Genomic DNA, 17,565 nt, shown 5'->3' with positions numbered 1-17,565 from the left:
TCTCTGTGTGATGAGTCTGTGGGTCTCTGTATAGTGAGTCTGTGGGTCTCTATATAGTGAGAATTTGGATCTCTGTGTGATGAGTATGTGGGTCTCTGTGTGGTGAGTCTGTGGGTCTCTATGTGTTGATTCTGTGGGTCTCTGTGTGGTGAGTCTGTGTGTCGTTGTGTGGTGAGTCTATGGGTCTCTCTGTGGTGAGTCTATGGGTCTCTGTGTGATGAGTCTATGGGTCTCTGTGTGGTGAGTATGTGAGTCTCTGTGTGATGAGTCTATGGGTCTCTGTGTGTTGATTCTATGGGTCTCTGTGTGATGAGTCTATGGGTCTCTGTGTGGTGAGTCTGTGGGTCTCTGTGTGGTGAGTCTATGGTTCTCTATGTGATGAGTCTGTGGATCTCTGCGTGATGAGTCTGTGGGTCTCTGCGTGATGAGTCTGTGGGTCTCTGTGTGGTGAGTCTATGGGTCTCTGTGTGGTTAGTCTGTGGGTCTCTGTGTGATGAGTCTATGGATTTCTGTGTGGTGAGTCTATGGGTCTCTGTGTGGTGAGTCTGTGGGTCTCTGTGTGATGAATCTATGGATCTCTGTGTGGTTATTCTGTGGGTCTTTGTGTGGTGAGTCTATGGGTCTCTGTGTGCTGAGTCTGTGGGTCTCTGTGTGATGAGTGTTTGGGTCTCTGTGTTTAGTTTGTGGGTCTCTGTGTGATGAGTCTATGGGTCTCTGTGTGGTGAGTCTATGGGTCTCTGTGTGGTGAGTCTGTGGGTCTCTGTGTGGTGAGTCTGTAGGTCTCTGTCTGCTGAGTCTGTGGGTCTCTGTGTGATGAGTCTATGGGTGTCTGTGTGGTCAGTCTGTGAGTCTCTGTGTGATGAGTCTATGGGTCTCTGTGTGGTGAGTCTATGGGTCTCTGTGTGGTGAGTCTGTGGGTGTCTGTGTGATAAGTCTATGGGTCTCTGTGTGATGAGTCTATGGGTCTCTGTGGAGAATCTATGGGTCTCTGTGTGGCTAGTCTGTGGGTCTCTGTGTGATAAGTCTATGGGTATGTGTGATGAGTCTGTGGGTCTCTTTGTGGTGAGTCTATGGGTCTGTTTGTGGTGAGTCTGTGGGTCTCTGTGTGGTGAGTCTATGGGTCTCTGCGTGATGAATCTGTGGGTCTCTGTGTGATGCGTCTGTGGGTCTCTATATAGTGAGAATTTGGATCTCTGTGTGGTGAGTCTGTGGGTCTCTGTGTGGTGAGTCTGTGGTTCTCTGTGTGATGAGTCTTTGCGTCTCTGTGTGGTGAGTCTGTGGGTCTCTGTGTGGTGAGTCTATGGGTCTCTGTGTGGTGAGTCTGTGAGTCTCTGTGTGATGAGTCTACGGGTCTCTGTGTGTTGATTCTATGGGTCTCTGTGTGATGAGTCTATGGGTCTCTGTGTGGTGAGTCTGTGGGTCTCTGTGTGGTGAGTCTGTGGATCTTTGTGTGGTAAGTCTTTGGGTCTATGTGTGGTGAATCTGTGGGTCTCTGTGTGATGAGTCTGTGGGTCTCTGTGTGGTGAGTCTGTGGGTCTCTGTGTGGCGAGTCTGTGGGTCTTTGTGTGGTGAGTCTGTAGGTCTCTGTCTGCTGAGTCTGTGGGTCTCTGTGTGATGAGTCTATGGGTCTCTGTGTGGTGTCTATGGGTCTCTGTGTGGTGAGTCTGTGGGTCTGTTTGTGGTGAGTCTGTGGGTCTCTGTGTGGTGAGACTGTGGGTCTCTGTGTGGTGAGTCTATGGGTCTCTGTGTGATGAGTCTGAGGGTCTCTGTTTGGCGAGTCTCTGGGACTATGTGTGATAAGTCTCTGGGTCTCAGTGTGATGAGTCTGTGGGTCTCTGTGTGTGTAGTCTATGGGTCTCTCTGTGGTGAGTATATGGGTCTCTGTTTAATGAGTCTGTGGGTCTCTGTATAGTGAGTCTATGGGTATATGTGTGGTGAGTCTGTGGGGCTCTGTATAGTGAGTCTGTGGGTCTCTGTATAGTGAGTACATGGGTCTCTGTGTGATGAGTCTATTGGTCTCTGTGGAGAGTCTATGGGTCTCTGTGTGGTGAGTCTATGGGTCTCTGTGTGGTGAGTCTGTGGGTCTCTATGAGTGATTCTATGGGTCTCTTTGTGGTGAGTCTATGGGTCTCTGTGTGGTGAGTATATGTGTCTCTGTGTGGTTAGTCTATGGGTCTCTGTGTGGTGAGTCTGTGCGTCTCTGTGTGATAAGTCTATGGGTCTCTGTGTGATGAGTCTATGGGTCTCTTTGTGGTGAGTCTGTGGGTCTCTGTGTGGTGAGTCTATGGGTCTCTGTGTGATGAGTCTGTGGGTCTCTGTATAGTGAGTCTGTGGGTCTCTATATAGTGAGAATTTGGATCTCTGTGTGATGAGTATGTGGGTCTCTGTGTGGTGAGTCTGTGGGTCTCTATGTGTTGATTCTGTGGGTCTCTGTGTGGTGAGTCTGTGGGTCGTTGTGTGGTGAGTCTATGGGTCTCTCTGTGGTGAGTCTATGGGTCTCTGTGTGATGAGTCTATGGGTCTCTGTGTGGTGAGTATGTGAGTCTCTGTGTGATGAGTCTATGGGTCTCTGTGTGTTGATTCTATGGGTCTCTGTGTGATGAGTCTATGGGTCTCTGTGTGGTGAGTCTGTGGGTCTCTGTGTGGTGAGTCTATGGTTCTCTATGTGATGAGTCTGTGGATCTCTGCGTGATGAGTCTGTGGATCTTTGTGTGGTAAGTCTTTGGGTCTCTGTGTGGTGAATCTGTGGGTCTCTGTGTGGTGAGATTGTGGGTCTCTGTGTGGTGAGTCTGTGGGTCTCTGTGTGGCGAGTCTGTGGGTCTTTGTGTGATGAGTCTATGGGTCTCTGTGTGGTGTCTATGGGTCTCTGTGTGGTGAGTCTGTGGGTCTGTTTGTGGTGAGTCTGTGGGTCTCTGTGTGGTGAGACTGTGGGTCTCTGTGTGGTGAGTCTATGGGTCTCTGTGTGATGAGTCTGAGGGTCTCTGTTTGGCGAGTCTCTGGGACTATGTGTGATAAGTCTCTGGGTCTCAGTGTGATGAGTCTGTGGGTCTCTGTGTGTGTAGTCTATGGGTCTCTCTGTGGTGAGTATATGGGTCTCTGTTTAATGAGTCTGTGGGTCTCTGTATAGTGAGTCTATGGGTATATGTGTGGTGAGTCTGTGGGGCTCTGTATAGTGAGTCTGTGGGTCTCTGTATAGTGAGTACATGGGTCTCTGTGTGATGAGTCTATTGGTCTCTGTGGAGAGTCTATGGGTCTCTGTGTGGTGAGTCTATGGGTCTCTGTGTGGTGAGTCTGTGGGTCTCTATGAGTGATTCTATGGGTCTCTTTGTGGTGAGTCTATGGGTCTCTGTGTGGTGAGTATATGTGTCTCTGTGTGGTTAGTCTATGGGTCTCTGTGTGGTGAGTCTGTGCGTCTCTGTGTGATAAGTCTATGGGTCTCTGTGTGATGAGTCTATGGGTCTCTTTGTGGTGAGTCTGTGGGTCTCTGTGTGGTGAGTCTATGGGTCTCTGTGTGATGAGTCTGTGGGTCTCTGTATAGTGAGTCTGTGGGTCTCTATATAGTGAGAATTTGGATCTCTGTGTGATGAGTATGTGGGTCTCTGTGTGGTGAGTCTGTGGGTCTCTATGTGTTGATTCTGTGGGTCTCTGTGTGGTGAGTCTGTGGGTCGTTGTGTGGTGAGTCTATGGGTCTCTCTGTGGTGAGTCTATGGGTCTCTGTGTGATGAGTCTATGGGTCTCTGTGTGGTGAGTATGTGAGTCTCTGTGTGATGAGTCTATGGGTCTCTGTGTGTTGATTCTATGGGTCTCTGTGTGATGAGTCTATGGGTCTCTGTGTGGTGAGTCTGTGGGTCTCTGTGTGGTGAGTCTATGGTTCTCTATGTGATGAGTCTGTGGATCTCTGCGTGATGAGTCTGTGGATCTTTGTGTGGTAAGTCTTTGGGTCTCTGTGTGGTGAATCTGTGGGTCTCTGTGTGGTGAGATTGTGGGTCTCTGTGTGGTGAGTCTGTGGGTCTCTGTGTGGCGAGTCTGTGGGTCTTTGTGTGATGAGTCTATGGGTCTCTGTGTGGTGTCTATGGGTCTCTGTGTGGTGAGTCTGTGGGTCTGTTTGTGGTGAGTCTGTGGGTCTCTGTGTGGTGAGACTGTGGGTCTCTGTGTGGTGAGTCTATGGGTCTCTGTGTGATGAGTCTGAGGGTCTCTGTTTGGCGAGTCTCTGGGACTATGTGTGATAAGTCTCTGGGTCTCAGTGTGATGAGTCTGTGGGTCTCTGTGTGTGTAGTCTATGGGTCTCTCTGTGGTGAGTATATGGGTCTCTGTTTAATGAGTCTGTGGGTCTCTGTATAGTGAGTCTATGGGTATATGTGTGGTGAGTCTGTGGGGCTCTGTATAGTGAGTCTGTGGGTCTCTGTATAGTGAGTACATGGGTCTCTGTGTGATGAGTCTATTGGTCTCTGTGGAGAGTCTATGGGTCTCTGTGTGGTGAGTCTATGGGTCTCTGTGTGATGAGTCTATTGGTCTCTGTGGAGAGTCTATGGGTCTCTGTGTGGTGAGTCTATGGGTCTCTGTGTGGTGAGTCTGTGGGTCTCTATGAGTGATTCTATGGGTCTCTTTGTGGTGAGTCTATGGGTCTCTGTGTGGTGAGTATATGGGTCTCTGTGTGGTTAGTCTATGGGTCTCTGTGTGGTGAGTCTGTGCGTCTCTGTGTGATAAGTCAATGGGTCTCTGTGTGATGAGTCTATGGGTCTCTTTATGGTGAGTCTGTGGGTCTCTGTGTGGTGAGTCTATGGGTCTCTGTGTGATGAGTCTGTGGGTCTCTGTATAGTGAGTCTGTGGGTCTCTATATAGTGAGAATTTGGATCTCTGTGTGATGAGTATGTGGGTCTCTGTGTGGTGAGTCTGTGGGTCTCTATGTGTTGATTATGTGGGTCTCTGTGTGGTGAGTCTGTGGGTCGTTGTGTGGTGAGTCTATGGGTCTCTGTGTGGTGAGTCTATGGGTCTCTGTGTGATGAGTCTATGGGTCTCTGTGTGGTGAGTATGTGAGTCTCTGTGTGATGAGTCTATGGGTCTCTGTGTGTTGATTCTATGGGTCTCTGTGTGATGAGTCTATGGGTCTCTGTGTGGTGAGTCTGTGGGTCTCTGTGTGGTGAGTCTATGGTTCTCTATGTGGTGAGTCTGTGGATCTCTGCGTGATGAGTCTGTGGATCTTTGTGTGGTAAGTCTTTGGGTCTCTGTGTGGTGAATCTGTGGGTCTCTGTGTGGTGAGATTGTGGGTCTCTGTGTGGTGAGTCTGTGGGTCTCTGTGTGGCGAGTCTGTGGGTCTTTGTGTGATGAGTCTATGGGTCTCTGTGTGGTGTCTATGGGTCTCTGTGTGGTGAGTCTGTGGGTCTGTTTGTGGTGAGTCTGTGGGTCTCTGTGTGGTGAGACTGTGGGTCTCTGTGTGGTGAGTCTATGGGTCTCTGTGTGATGAGTCTGAGGGTCTCTGTTTGGCGAGTCTCTGGGACTATGTGTGATAAATCTCTGGGTCTCAGTGTGATGAGTCTGTGGGTCTCTGTGTGTGTAGTCTATGGGTCTCTCTGTGGTGAGTATATGGGTCTCTGTTTAATGAGTCTGTGGGTCTCTGTATAGTGAGTCTATGGGTATATGTGTGGTGAGTCTGTGGGGCTCTGTATAGTGAGTCTGTGGGTCTCTGTATAGTGAGTACATGGGTCTCTGTGTGATGAGTCTATTGGTCTCTGTGGATAGTCTATGGGTCTCTGTGTGGTGAGTCTATGGGTCTCTGTGTGATGAGTCTATTGGTCTCTGTGGAGAGTCTATGGGTCTCTGTGTGGTGAGTCTATGGGTCTCTGTGTGGTGAGTCTGTGGGTCTCTATGAGTGATTCTATGGGTCTCTTTGTGGTGAGTCTATGGGTCTCTGTGTGCTGAGTATATGGGTCTCTGTGTGGTTAGTCTATGGGTCTCTGTGTGGTGAGTCTGTGCGTCTCTGTGTGATAAGTCAATGGGTCTCTGTGTGATGAGTCTATGGGTCTCTTTGTGGTGAGTCTGTGGGTCTCTGTGTGGTGAGTCTATGGGTCTCTGTGTGATGAGTCTGTGGGTCTCTGTATAGTGAGTCTGTGGGTCTCTATATAGTGAGAATTTTGATCTCTGTGTGATGAGTATGTGGGTCTCTGTGTGGTGAGTCTGTGGGTCTCTATGTGTTGATTCTGTGGGTCTCTGTGTGGTGAGTCTATGGGTCTCTGTGTGATGAGTCTATGGGTCTCTGTGTGGTGAGTATGTGAGTCTCTGTGTGATGAGTCTATGGGTCTCTGTGTGTTGATTCTATGGGTCTCTGTGTGATGAGTCTATGGGTCTCTGTGTGGTGAGTCTGTGGGTCTCTGTGTGGTGAGTCTATGGTTCTCTATGTGATGAGTCTGTGGATCTCTGCGTGATGAGTCTGTGGATCTTTGTGTGGTAAGTCTTTGGGTCTCTGTGTGGTGAATCTGTGGGTCTCTGTGTGGTGAGATTGTAGGTCTCTGTGTGGTGAGTCTGTGGGTCTCTGTGTGGCGAGTCTGTGGGTCTTTGTGTGATGAGTCTATGGGTCTCTGTGTGGTGTCTATGGGTCTCTGTGTGGTGAGTCTGTGGGTCTGTTTGTGGTGAGTCTGTGGGTCTCTGTGTGGTGAGACTGTGGGTCTCTGTGTGGTGAGTCTATGGGTCTCTGTGTGATGAGTCTGAGGGTCTCTGTTTGGCGAGTCTCTGGGACTGTGTGATAAGTCTCTGGGTCTCAGTGTGATGAGTCTGTGGGTCTCTGTGTGTGTAGTCTATGGTTCTCTCTGTGGTGAGTATATGGGTCTCTGTTTAATGAGTCTGTGGGTCTCTGTATAGTGAGTCTATGGGTATATGTGTGGTGAGTCTGTGGGGCTCTGTATAGTGAGTCTGTGGGTCTCTGTATAGTGAGTACATGGGTCTCTGTGTGATGAGTCTATTGGTCTCTGTGGAGAGTCTATGGGTCTCTGTGTGGTGAGTCTATGGGTCTCTGTGTAGTGAGTCTATGGGTCTCTGTGTGGTGAGTCTGTAGGTCTCTGTCTGCTGAGTCTGTGGGTCTCTGTGTGCTGAGTCTGTGGGTCTCTGTGTGGTGAGTCTATGGGTCTCTGTGTGGTAATCGGTGACTCTGTGTGGTTGTCTCTGGGTAACTCTCTCCCGTCGACTCGTTGCTAGGTGACTCTGGGCGACTCTGGGCGACTCTGGGCGACTCTTGGTGACTCTGGGTGACTCTGGGCGACTCTGGGTGACTCTGGGTGACTCTGGCCGGCTCTGGGTGACTCTGGCTGGTCGACTCCTTGCTCGCTCCCGACAATGTCGCGTCAACCATCGTCCAACATTCGCTCCATGCAGGTGAGGAACACGCGTCCTGCACTTGCCCCTACAGTCCTGCTGGAGGCTACCTGGGACCCCTTTGCCTGTGTCACCTAGCAGAGCACTTGCCCCTACAGCCCTGCTAGAGGCTACCTGGGGGACCTTTGCCTGTGTTATCTCTCAGAGCACTTGCCCCTACAGCCCTGCTAGAGGCTACCTGGGATCCCTTTGCCTGTGTTACCTCTCAGAGCACTTGCCCCTACAGCCCTGCTAGAGGCTACCTGAGGCCCCTTTGCCTGTGTCACTTAGCAGTGCACTTGCCCCTACAGCCCTACTAGAGGCTACCTGGGGCCCCTTTGCCTGTGTCACCTAGCAGCGCACTTGCCCCTACAGCTCTGCTAGAGGCTTCCTGGGGCCCCTTTGCCTGTGTCACGTAGCAGTGCACTTGCCCCTACAGCTCTGCTAGAGGCTACCTGGGGCCCCTTTGCCTGTGTCACCTAGCAGAGCACTTGCCCCTACAGCCCTACTAGAGGCCACCTGGGGCCCCTTTATCTGTTTCACCTAGCAGAGCACTTGCCCCTAAAGCCCTGCTAGAGGCTACCTGGGGGACCTTTGCCTATGTCACCTATCAGAGCACTTGCCCCTACAGCCCTGCTAGAGGCTACCTGGGGGAGCTTTGTCTTTGTACTCAACACTTGCCCCTAGAGCCCTGCTAGAGGCTACCTGGGGCCCCTTTGCCTGTGTCACCTAGCAGAGCACTTGCCCCTACAGCCCTGCTAGATGCTACCTGGGGCCCCTTTATCTGTGTCCCCTAGCAGAGCACTTGCCCCTACAGCCCTGCTAGAGGCTACCTGGGGCCCCTTTATCTGTGTCACCTAGCAGCGCACTTGCCCCTACAGCCCTGCTAGAGGCTACCTGGGGGACCTTTGCCTGTGTCACCTAGCAGAGCACTTGCCCCTACAGCCCTACTAGAGGCTACCTGGAGGACCTTTGCCTGTGTCACCTAGCAGAGCACTTGCCCCTACAGCCCTACTAGAGGCTACCTGGGGCCCCTTTATCTGTTTCACCTAGCAGAGCACTTGCCCCTACAGACCTACTAGAGGCTACCTGGGGCCCCTTTGCCTGTGTCTGTGTGGCCCAGGCGTCCATGAACATCCCCATGGGAGGCCTCAAGCCCGGAGCTGTGCCCCCAGGGCTCAGGAAAAACGCCGCGGGGCCCGGCGAAGACTCGCAGGTAACCAGCACGTGCCACCCACACAGCACGTGCCACCTACACACACAGCACGTGCCACCTACACACACAGCACGTGCCACCCACACAGCACGTGCCACCTACACAGCACGTGCCACCCACACAGCACGTGCCACCTACACACAGCACGTGCCACCCACACACAGCACGTGCCTCCTAAACACAGCACGTGCCTCCTACACACACAGCACGTGCCTCCTACACACAGCACGTGCCTCCTACACACAGCACGTGCCTCCTACACAGCACGTGCCTCCTACACACAGCACGTGCCTCCTACACACAACACGTGCCACCTACACACAGCACGTGCCACCTACACACAGCACGTGCCACCTACACACAGCACGTGCCACCTACACACACAGCACGTGCCTCCTACACAGCACGTGCCACCTACACACAGCACGTGCCACTTACACAGCACGTGCCTCCTATACAGCACGTGCCACCTACACACAGCACGTGCCACCTACACAGCATGCGCCACCCACACACAGCACGTGCCACCTACACAGCACGTGCCACCTACACACACAGCACGTGCCACCTACACAGCACGTGCCTCCTACACACAGCACGTGCCACCTACACAGCACGTGCCTCCTACACACACAGCACGTGCCACCTACACAGCACGTGCCTCCTACACACACAGCACGTGCCTCCTATACACAGCACGTGCCTCCTACACACACAGCACGTGCCTCCTATACACAGCACGTGCCTCCTACACAGCACGTGCCACCTACACAGCACGTGCCTCCTACACACAGCACGTGCCACCCACACAACACGTGCCACCTACACACACAGCACGTGCCACCAACACAGCACGTGCCTCTTATACAGCACGTGCCACCTACACACAGCACGTGCCACCTACACACACAGCACGTGCCTCCTACACACAGCACGTGCCACCTACACACAGCACGTGCCACCTACACACACAGCACGTGCCACCTACACACACAACACGTGCCACCTACACACAGCACGTGCCACCTACACACACAACACGTGCCTCCTACACAGCACGTACCACCTACACACCACGTGCCTCCTACACACCAAACACGTGCCACCTATACACACAGCACGTGCCACCTACACACAGCACGTGCCACCTACACACACAGCACGTGCCTCCTACACAGCACGTACCACCTACACACCACGTGCCTCCTACACACCAAACACGTGCCACCTACACACCCAGCACGTGCAACCCACACAGCACGTGCCTCCTACACACAGCACGTGCCACCTACACAGCACGTGCCACCTACACAGCACGTGCCACCTACCCAGTTCCTACGGCTGGCACTCCCACACCCTGTCCTGTAGCGGGCCGGTACTACACCCACTACCGTAGCGGTGACCCACGGTGTCACCAGGACCGGTACTACACCCACTACCGTAGCGGTGACCCTGAGTGTCACCAGGGCCGGCACTACACCCACTACCGTAGCGATAAGCCTGAGTGTCACCAGGACCGGCACTACACCCACTACCGTAGCGGTAACCCTGAGTGTCACCAGGACCGGTACTACACCCACTACCGTAGCGGTGACCCTGAGTGTCACCAGGGCCGGCACTACACCCACTACCGTAGCGGTGACCCTGAGTGTCACCAGGGCCGGCACTACACCCACTACCGTAGCGGTGACCCTGAGTGTCACCAGGGCCGGCACTACACCCACTACCGTAGCGGTAACCCTGAGTGTCACCAGGACCGGCACTACACCCACTACCGTAGCGGTGACCCTGAGTGTCACCAGGACCGGCACTACACCCACTACCGTAGCGGTAACCCTGAGTGTCACCAGGGCCGGCACTACACCCACTACCGTAGCGGTGACCCTGAGTGTCACCAGGGCCGGCACTACACCCACTACCGTAGCGGTAACCCTGCGGTGTCACCAGGACCGGCACTACACCCACTACCGTAGCGGTGACCCACGGTGTCACCAGGACCGGCACTACACCCACTACCGTAGCGGTGACCCTGAGTGTCACCAGGACCGGCACTACACCCACTACCGTAGCGGTGACCCACGGTGTCACCAGGACCGGCACTACACTCACTACCGTAGCGGTAACCCTGAGTGTCACCAGGACCGGCACTACACCCACTACCGTAGCGGTGACCCCGCGGTGTCACCAGGACCGGCACTACACCCACTACCGTAGCGGTGACCCTGAGTGTCACCAGGACCGGCACTACACCCACTACCGTAGCGGTGACCCCGCGGTGTCACCAGGACCGGCACTACACCCACTACCGTAGCGGTGACCCTGAGTGTCACCAGGACCGGCACTACACCCACTACCGTAGCGGTAACCCTGAGTGTCACCAGGGCCGGCACTACACCCACTACCGTAGCGGTGACCCTGAGGTGTCACCAGGACCGGCACTACACCCACTACCGTAGCGGTGACCCTGAGTGTCACCAGGACCGGCACTACACCCACTACCGTAGCGGTGACCCTGAGTGTCACCAGGACCGGCACTACACCCACTACCGTAGCGGTGACCCACGGTGTCACCAGGACCGGCACTACACCCACTACCGTAGCGGTGACCCACGGTGTCACCAGGACCGGCACTACACCCACTACCGTAGCGGTGACCCTGAGTGTCACCAGGGCCGGCACTACACCCACTACCGTAGCGGTGACCCGCGGTGTCACCAGGACCGGCACTACACCCACTACCGTAGCGGTGACCCTGAGTGTCACCAGGACCGGCACTACACCCACTACCGTAGCGGTGACCCTGAGTGTCACCAGGACCGGCACTACACCCACTACCGTAGCGGTGACCCACGGTGTCACCAGGACCGGCACTACACCCACTACCGTAGCGGTGACCCACGGTGTCACCAGGGCCGGCACTACACCCACTACCGTAGCGGTAACCCGCGGTACCTCCAGCTACACCGCACGCGAAGGTTCATTGCTCCGGTAGCGATGGGACGCTAACCCACAGCGAGGATGAGACGTTGTTGTTGTTGTTTGTTGTTGTTGATTGTTGTTTTTCGGTGGTGGTGTTGTTGTTGTTGTTGATTGTTGTTTGTTGGTGGTGGTGTTGTTGTTGTTGTTGTCAGTGCCAGGGCGGAGGAAAGAAACCGATGCCAGGAGCGGTGAAGTTGCCAGGCCCTGCGGTGAACCAACAGCACATCCAGCACGCCAGAGGAGATCTCAGAGTCGTGCCCAAGAATAGCCCCTAGATACACACACACATATATATACATACACACTACACACATATATATAGATAGATACACACACACTACACACACAGATACACACACATATATATAGATACACACACTACACACACACATATATATAGATACACTACACACACATATATAGATACACACACACTACACACATATATATACACTACACACACATATATAGATACACACACACAGATACACACTACACACATATAGATATACACACACATATATATATAGATACACACACATATATACACACAAATATACACACACATATATAGATACACACACACATATATATATAGATACACACACATATATACACACAAATATACACACACATATATAGATACACACACACATATATATATAGATATACACACACTACACACACAGATACACACATATATATAGATACACACACACTACACACATATATATAGATACACACACACATATATATATACACTACACACATATATATAGATACACACACATATATATAGATACACACTACACACATATATATATAGATACACACACACACATATATAGATACACACACATAGATACACACACACTACACACACATTCACACACAACTACACACACACACATATATACACACTACACACATATAGATACACACACACACATATATATATAGATACACACACATATATATAGATACACACTACACACATATAGATACACACACACTACACACACACAGATACACACACACACACATATATATACACACTACACACATATAGATACACACACACACTACACACACATATATAGATACACACACACTACACACACACAGATACACACACAGATACACTACACACACATATATAGATACATACACACATATATATATATAGATACACACTACACACACATATATATAGATACACACACATATATATAGATACACACACACATATAGATACACACACACTACACACACATACACACACAACTACACACACATATATAGATACACACACATATATAGATACACACTACACACACATATATAGATACACAAACACATATATATAGATACACACTACACACATAGATACACACACATATATATAGATACACACACACACATATAGATACACACACACTACACACACAGATACACATATAGATACACACTGCACACACAGATACACACACACAGACACACACACAGACACACACACACAGACACACACACAGACACACACACACAGACACACACACAGACACACACACAGCTACACACACACACAACTACACACACACACACACAACTACACACACACAACTACACACACACAACTACACACACACAACTACACATGATCGCCTTCTCTCTCGCTCACGTTGCCGTACGGCCCCGGGGCCTAGACGCGACCCCCAGAGCCCCAGCCGCTGTCCGGCCACGCGATGACCGGGGCCAAAGGCGGCGGCGGCGGCGGCGACGGGACGAGTCGACTCCCAGAAGCGGCAGCCCCGAGCTCCCCGCTCTCCGTCGCTTTTATCCCCCCCCGCCCTAGGCCACGCCCCCCACCCAAGGCCACGCCTCCCTTCTCGAACCCTAACAGAGGGTTCCGGGGGGGGTTCTTTCAAAATGCTCAGCGGCTGTGTGTACGATCAGCGGCTGTGTGTACACGCAGCGGCTGTGTGTACGATCAGCGGCTGTGTGTACACGCAGCGGCTGTGTGTACGATCAGCCGCTGTGTGTACGATCAGCGGCTGTGTGTACGATCAGCAGCTTTGTGTACAATCAGCGGCTGTGTGTACGATCAACAGCTTTGTGTACAATCAGCGGTTAAGTCTACGCTCAGCAGCTGTGTGTACGATCAGCAGCTGTGTCTACGATCAGCGGCTGTGTGTACGATCAGCGGCTGTGTGTACGCTCAGCGGCTGTGTGTACGATCAGCGGCTTTGTGTACAATCAGCGGCTAAGTCTACGCTCAGCAGCTGTGTGTACGATCAGCGGCTGTGTCTACGATCAGCGGCTGTGTGTACGATCAGCAGCTGTGTGTACCATCAGCGGCTGTGTGTACGCTCAGCGGCTGTGTGTACGATCAGCGGCTGTGTCTACGATCAGCGGCTGTGTGTACGATCAGCAGCTGTGTGTACCATCAGCGGCTGTGTGTACGATCAGCGGCTGTGTGTACACTCAGCGGCTGTGTGTACACTCAGCGGCTGTGTGTACACTCAGCCACTGAGTGTACGATCAGCGGCTGTGTGTACAATCAGCGGCTGTGTGCACGCTCAGCGGCTGTGTGTACGCTCAGTGGCTGTGTGTACGATCAGCGGATATGTGTTCACTCAGCGGCTGTGTGTACACTCAGCGGATATGTGTACGCTCAGTGGCTGTGTGTACACGCAGCGGCTGTGTGTAAGCTCAGCGGCTGTGTGTACACTCAGCGGCTGTGTGTACGATCAGCGGCTGTGTCTACGATCAGCGGCTGTGTGTACACTCAGCGGCTGTGTGTACGATCAGCGGCTGTGTGTACGATCAGCGGCTGTGTATACACTCAGCGACTGTGTCGGTTGGTGGTGGGTTGTAACGACACAACATTCATTATTTAAGCGTTCTAACCCCAAAATAAAACCTCTTACATGAATCACAGTAAAACCCTAGCTGTCCGTAATAAGAGAGATGTTACAATAATAGGTTTTAACCTTTAATGGCAATAAAACAGTTGCGTTAAGATGATAAAACACCAAACTGAAACCTTTTTGCAAGGAATCATGTCTGTGTAATGAGTGTGAAGGGACTGGTGGCCACGAGAGGTAATGATAGGGGAGTCAGCTGTGAGTGTGAAGGGACTGGTGGCCACGGGAGGTAACAACAGGGGAGTCAGCTGTGAGTGTGAATGGACTGGTGGCCACGGGAGGTAATGACAGGGGGAGTCAGCTGTGAGTGCGAAGAGACTGGTGGCCACGAGAGGTAATGACAGGGGAGTCAGCTGTGCGTGTTAAGGGACTGGTGGCCACGGGAGGTAATGACAGGGGAGTCAGCTGTGAGTGTGAAGGGACTGGTGGCCACGGGAGGTAATGACAGGGGGAGTCAGCTGTGAGTGTGAAAGGACTGGTGGCCACGGGAGGTAATGACAGGGGAGTCAGCTGTGAGTGTGAAGGGACTGGTGGCCACGAGAGGTAATGACAGGGGAGTCAGCTGTGAGTGTGAAGGGATTGGTGGCCACGGGAGGTAGTGACAGGGGGAGTCAGTTGTGAGTGCGAAGGGACTGGTGGCCACGAGAGATAGTGACAGGGGAGTCAGCTGTGAGTGTGAGGAGACCAGTGGCCACGGGGGGTAATGACAGGGGAGTCAGCTGTGAGTGTGAAGGGACTGGTGGCCACGAGAGATAATGACAGGGGGTCAGCCTGCGGTACGAGGGGACTGGTGGCCACGGGAATCTTCGAGAAGGAAGCGTGGTCAGGTGACGGAAGAGGCCGGTGGAGTCTGCCGGTGCAGCGAGCGTCCAGACTGAATGATCGAGAACGGGCGGGGGGCGTGGCCTCGTGCCGGTAAATAAAGGGAAGGTACGCGGGAGACACTCGGGGCTGCTGAAGCGGCGGGGGTCTTCGCCCGACATCGTCGGCGCGTCTCCGATGAAGCGCCGCCTCAAGAGAAGTCCCGAGTCGTCATTACACAAGGAATCTCGCTACTGCAATGACCACGCGCAAAGCTACTCGGGGCGAGCACGCAAACACAAAGCACGCTCTTGGTTGTACGCGATGAAGTTGCATCGTCTGTTGAAACAATGGTTGCTCCGCACAGCGGAGACGGCAGTTTTCCCGTCGAGGCGATAGCTCTGGGTTGATCAGCAACATCGTGGCACACGTCACCCTCCGCGCCAGTATCACATCGTAACAAGCGGTGCATATTCTTGGTGCTTTCGGCAAAGTCACCACCGCGTAGGTGGGGGAAGCAATAAAATTGTGAAAATGAAAAAGATGAAATTCTCGCGACGTTTCGACTGCAACACGAGCGGCAATCGTCATCAGGTGTGGAAACCACGGCAAGAACATTTTCTCGTATTCTTAGCTCTTTCGGTGAAGTCACCACGTTGAAGGGAAACAATAAAATATATTTTGCATATATATTGTTTCCCTTCAACGTGGTGACTTTACCGAAAGAGCTAAGAATATGAATTACTGCACTCACGAAAGCTTTAAATAAAAAAAATAGATGGACTGACTAGTCCTTCTAAATAAACTGCCAAATCGCTGCGCGGTGTCGCTGACGTATTTTTTATAAATAAATAAATACACCGTTTAAAAATAAATAAATGCGAACCGACACACCTGATGACGACCGTTTGTGTTACGGTCGAAACGTCGTGAGAATGTTTTTTTATTGTTTTATATATATGTTTTATATTATTTTATTGTTTCCCCTTCAACGTGGTGACTTCACCGAAAGAGCCAAGAGTACGAATCACTGCGGTCACGAAAGCTTCAAATCAAAAATTCTACATTTCCTTGTTTTTTAACATATATATTTTTTCTCATTATTTTATCGGTTCCCTTCCGCGCGGTGGACTTTACCGAAAAGAACCAAGAACGGTGAATTCCCCCCCCCACCCCCCCGCCCGCAGCCACGAAATCTTCACGTCAAAAATCAACCCGCTTTCTGGCGGCAATGGAAAGCGCGGCTGGCGTCGCTAAGACGCCCAAAGCCCCAACCGGCGTGACCGGGTTGTTGGCCAACTGGGACACCCAAACGGAGCTCCGCACGCGGCCGGGGGCTTCATTGTCAAACCGACGCCGTCAAATTTGTCGTTGTTGTTGTCGTTGTTGTTGGTGGTGTTGGTGGTGGTGGTGGAAACGGAGCGAGCTCCGGACCAGCCCGCGAGCGGATTTCTGCGGAGCCTAGTCCCCCCGCCCCCCCGCCCCCCAAAGATGCTCGCCGGCACAACGGCAACGCCGCTATCACGGGGACACTGAGAGCTCGGGTTGAGGGCGGTGGTGGCGGCGGAGGCGGTGGAGGCGGTGGCGGCGGTGGTGGCAGAGGACCTTCATTTTCGGGAATAGGTAAAACTCATCCTCGCAGCGACTTTTGAATCGGAACTAGCGGAGCAGCTCCGGTGGAGAACAGCGGAGGGGGGGGCAGTCGAGAGAAGCCGTCGCGAGGATAACCGGGAGGTGAGGTTGGAGTGGCGGTGATGAGATGCACAAACAACACCGCGGGGCTAGGCGATGGAGAGCGGCAGACTCACCAAACAGAGACCCATAGACTCACTCATAGAGACCCACAGACTCATCACACAGACACCCATAGACTCACCACACAGAGACACCCACAGACTCACCACACAGAGATCCACAGACTCACCACACAGAGACACCCACAGACTCACCACACAGAGACCCACAGACTCACCACACAGACACCCATAGACTCACCACACAGAGACACACAGACTCACCACACAGAGACCCATAGACTCACCACACAGAGACCCGTAGACTCACCACACAGAGACCCATAGACTCACCACACAGAGACACCCACAGACTCACCACACAGAGACCCACAGACTCACCACACAGAGACACCCATAGACTCACCACACAGAGACCCATAGACTCACCACACAGAGACCCATAGACTCACCACACAGAGACCCACAGACTCACTCATAGAGACCCACAGACTCACCACACAGACACCCATAGACTCACCACACAGAGACACCCACAGACTCACCAC

The 17,565-nt window shown here is 52.5% G+C and overlaps 1 protein-coding gene across 2 annotated transcripts in view; it reads left to right on the top strand.

The window, feature by feature from the left end:
* SMPX (small muscle protein X-linked) overlaps positions 1-14,584 on the top strand; it is an 88,411-nt gene extending 73,827 nt beyond the window's left edge. The window contains exons 2-5 of one of the 2 annotated variants that reach the window (XM_076054455.1): positions 7,188-7,364; positions 8,467-8,559; positions 11,691-11,819; positions 12,229-14,584. In XM_076054455.1, the coding sequence (XP_075910570.1) occupies positions 7,326-7,364; positions 8,467-8,559; positions 11,691-11,813 (255 nt within the window). In that variant the 5' untranslated portion in view covers positions 7,188-7,325 and the 3' untranslated portion in view covers positions 11,814-11,819; positions 12,229-14,584. Of the gene's footprint in view, positions 1-7,187; positions 7,365-8,466; positions 8,560-11,690 lie in introns of both variants that reach the window. The other variant, XM_076054453.1, reaches the window with a different exon arrangement.
* The last annotated feature ends 2,981 nt before the right edge of the window (positions 14,585-17,565 follow it).

The sequence above is a fragment of the Petromyzon marinus genome, chromosome 66 (genome assembly GCF_048934315.1).
Source record: "Petromyzon marinus isolate PM22_M1 ecotype Great Lakes invasive population chromosome 66, UKy_Petmar_22M1.pri1.0, whole genome shotgun sequence".
In the NCBI taxonomy this organism is placed as follows: Eukaryota; Metazoa; Chordata; class Hyperoartia; order Petromyzontiformes; family Petromyzontidae; genus Petromyzon; species Petromyzon marinus.
Note: the sequence above shows the minus strand (reverse complement) of the source record. Positions and strands in the feature narration are given on the sequence as shown.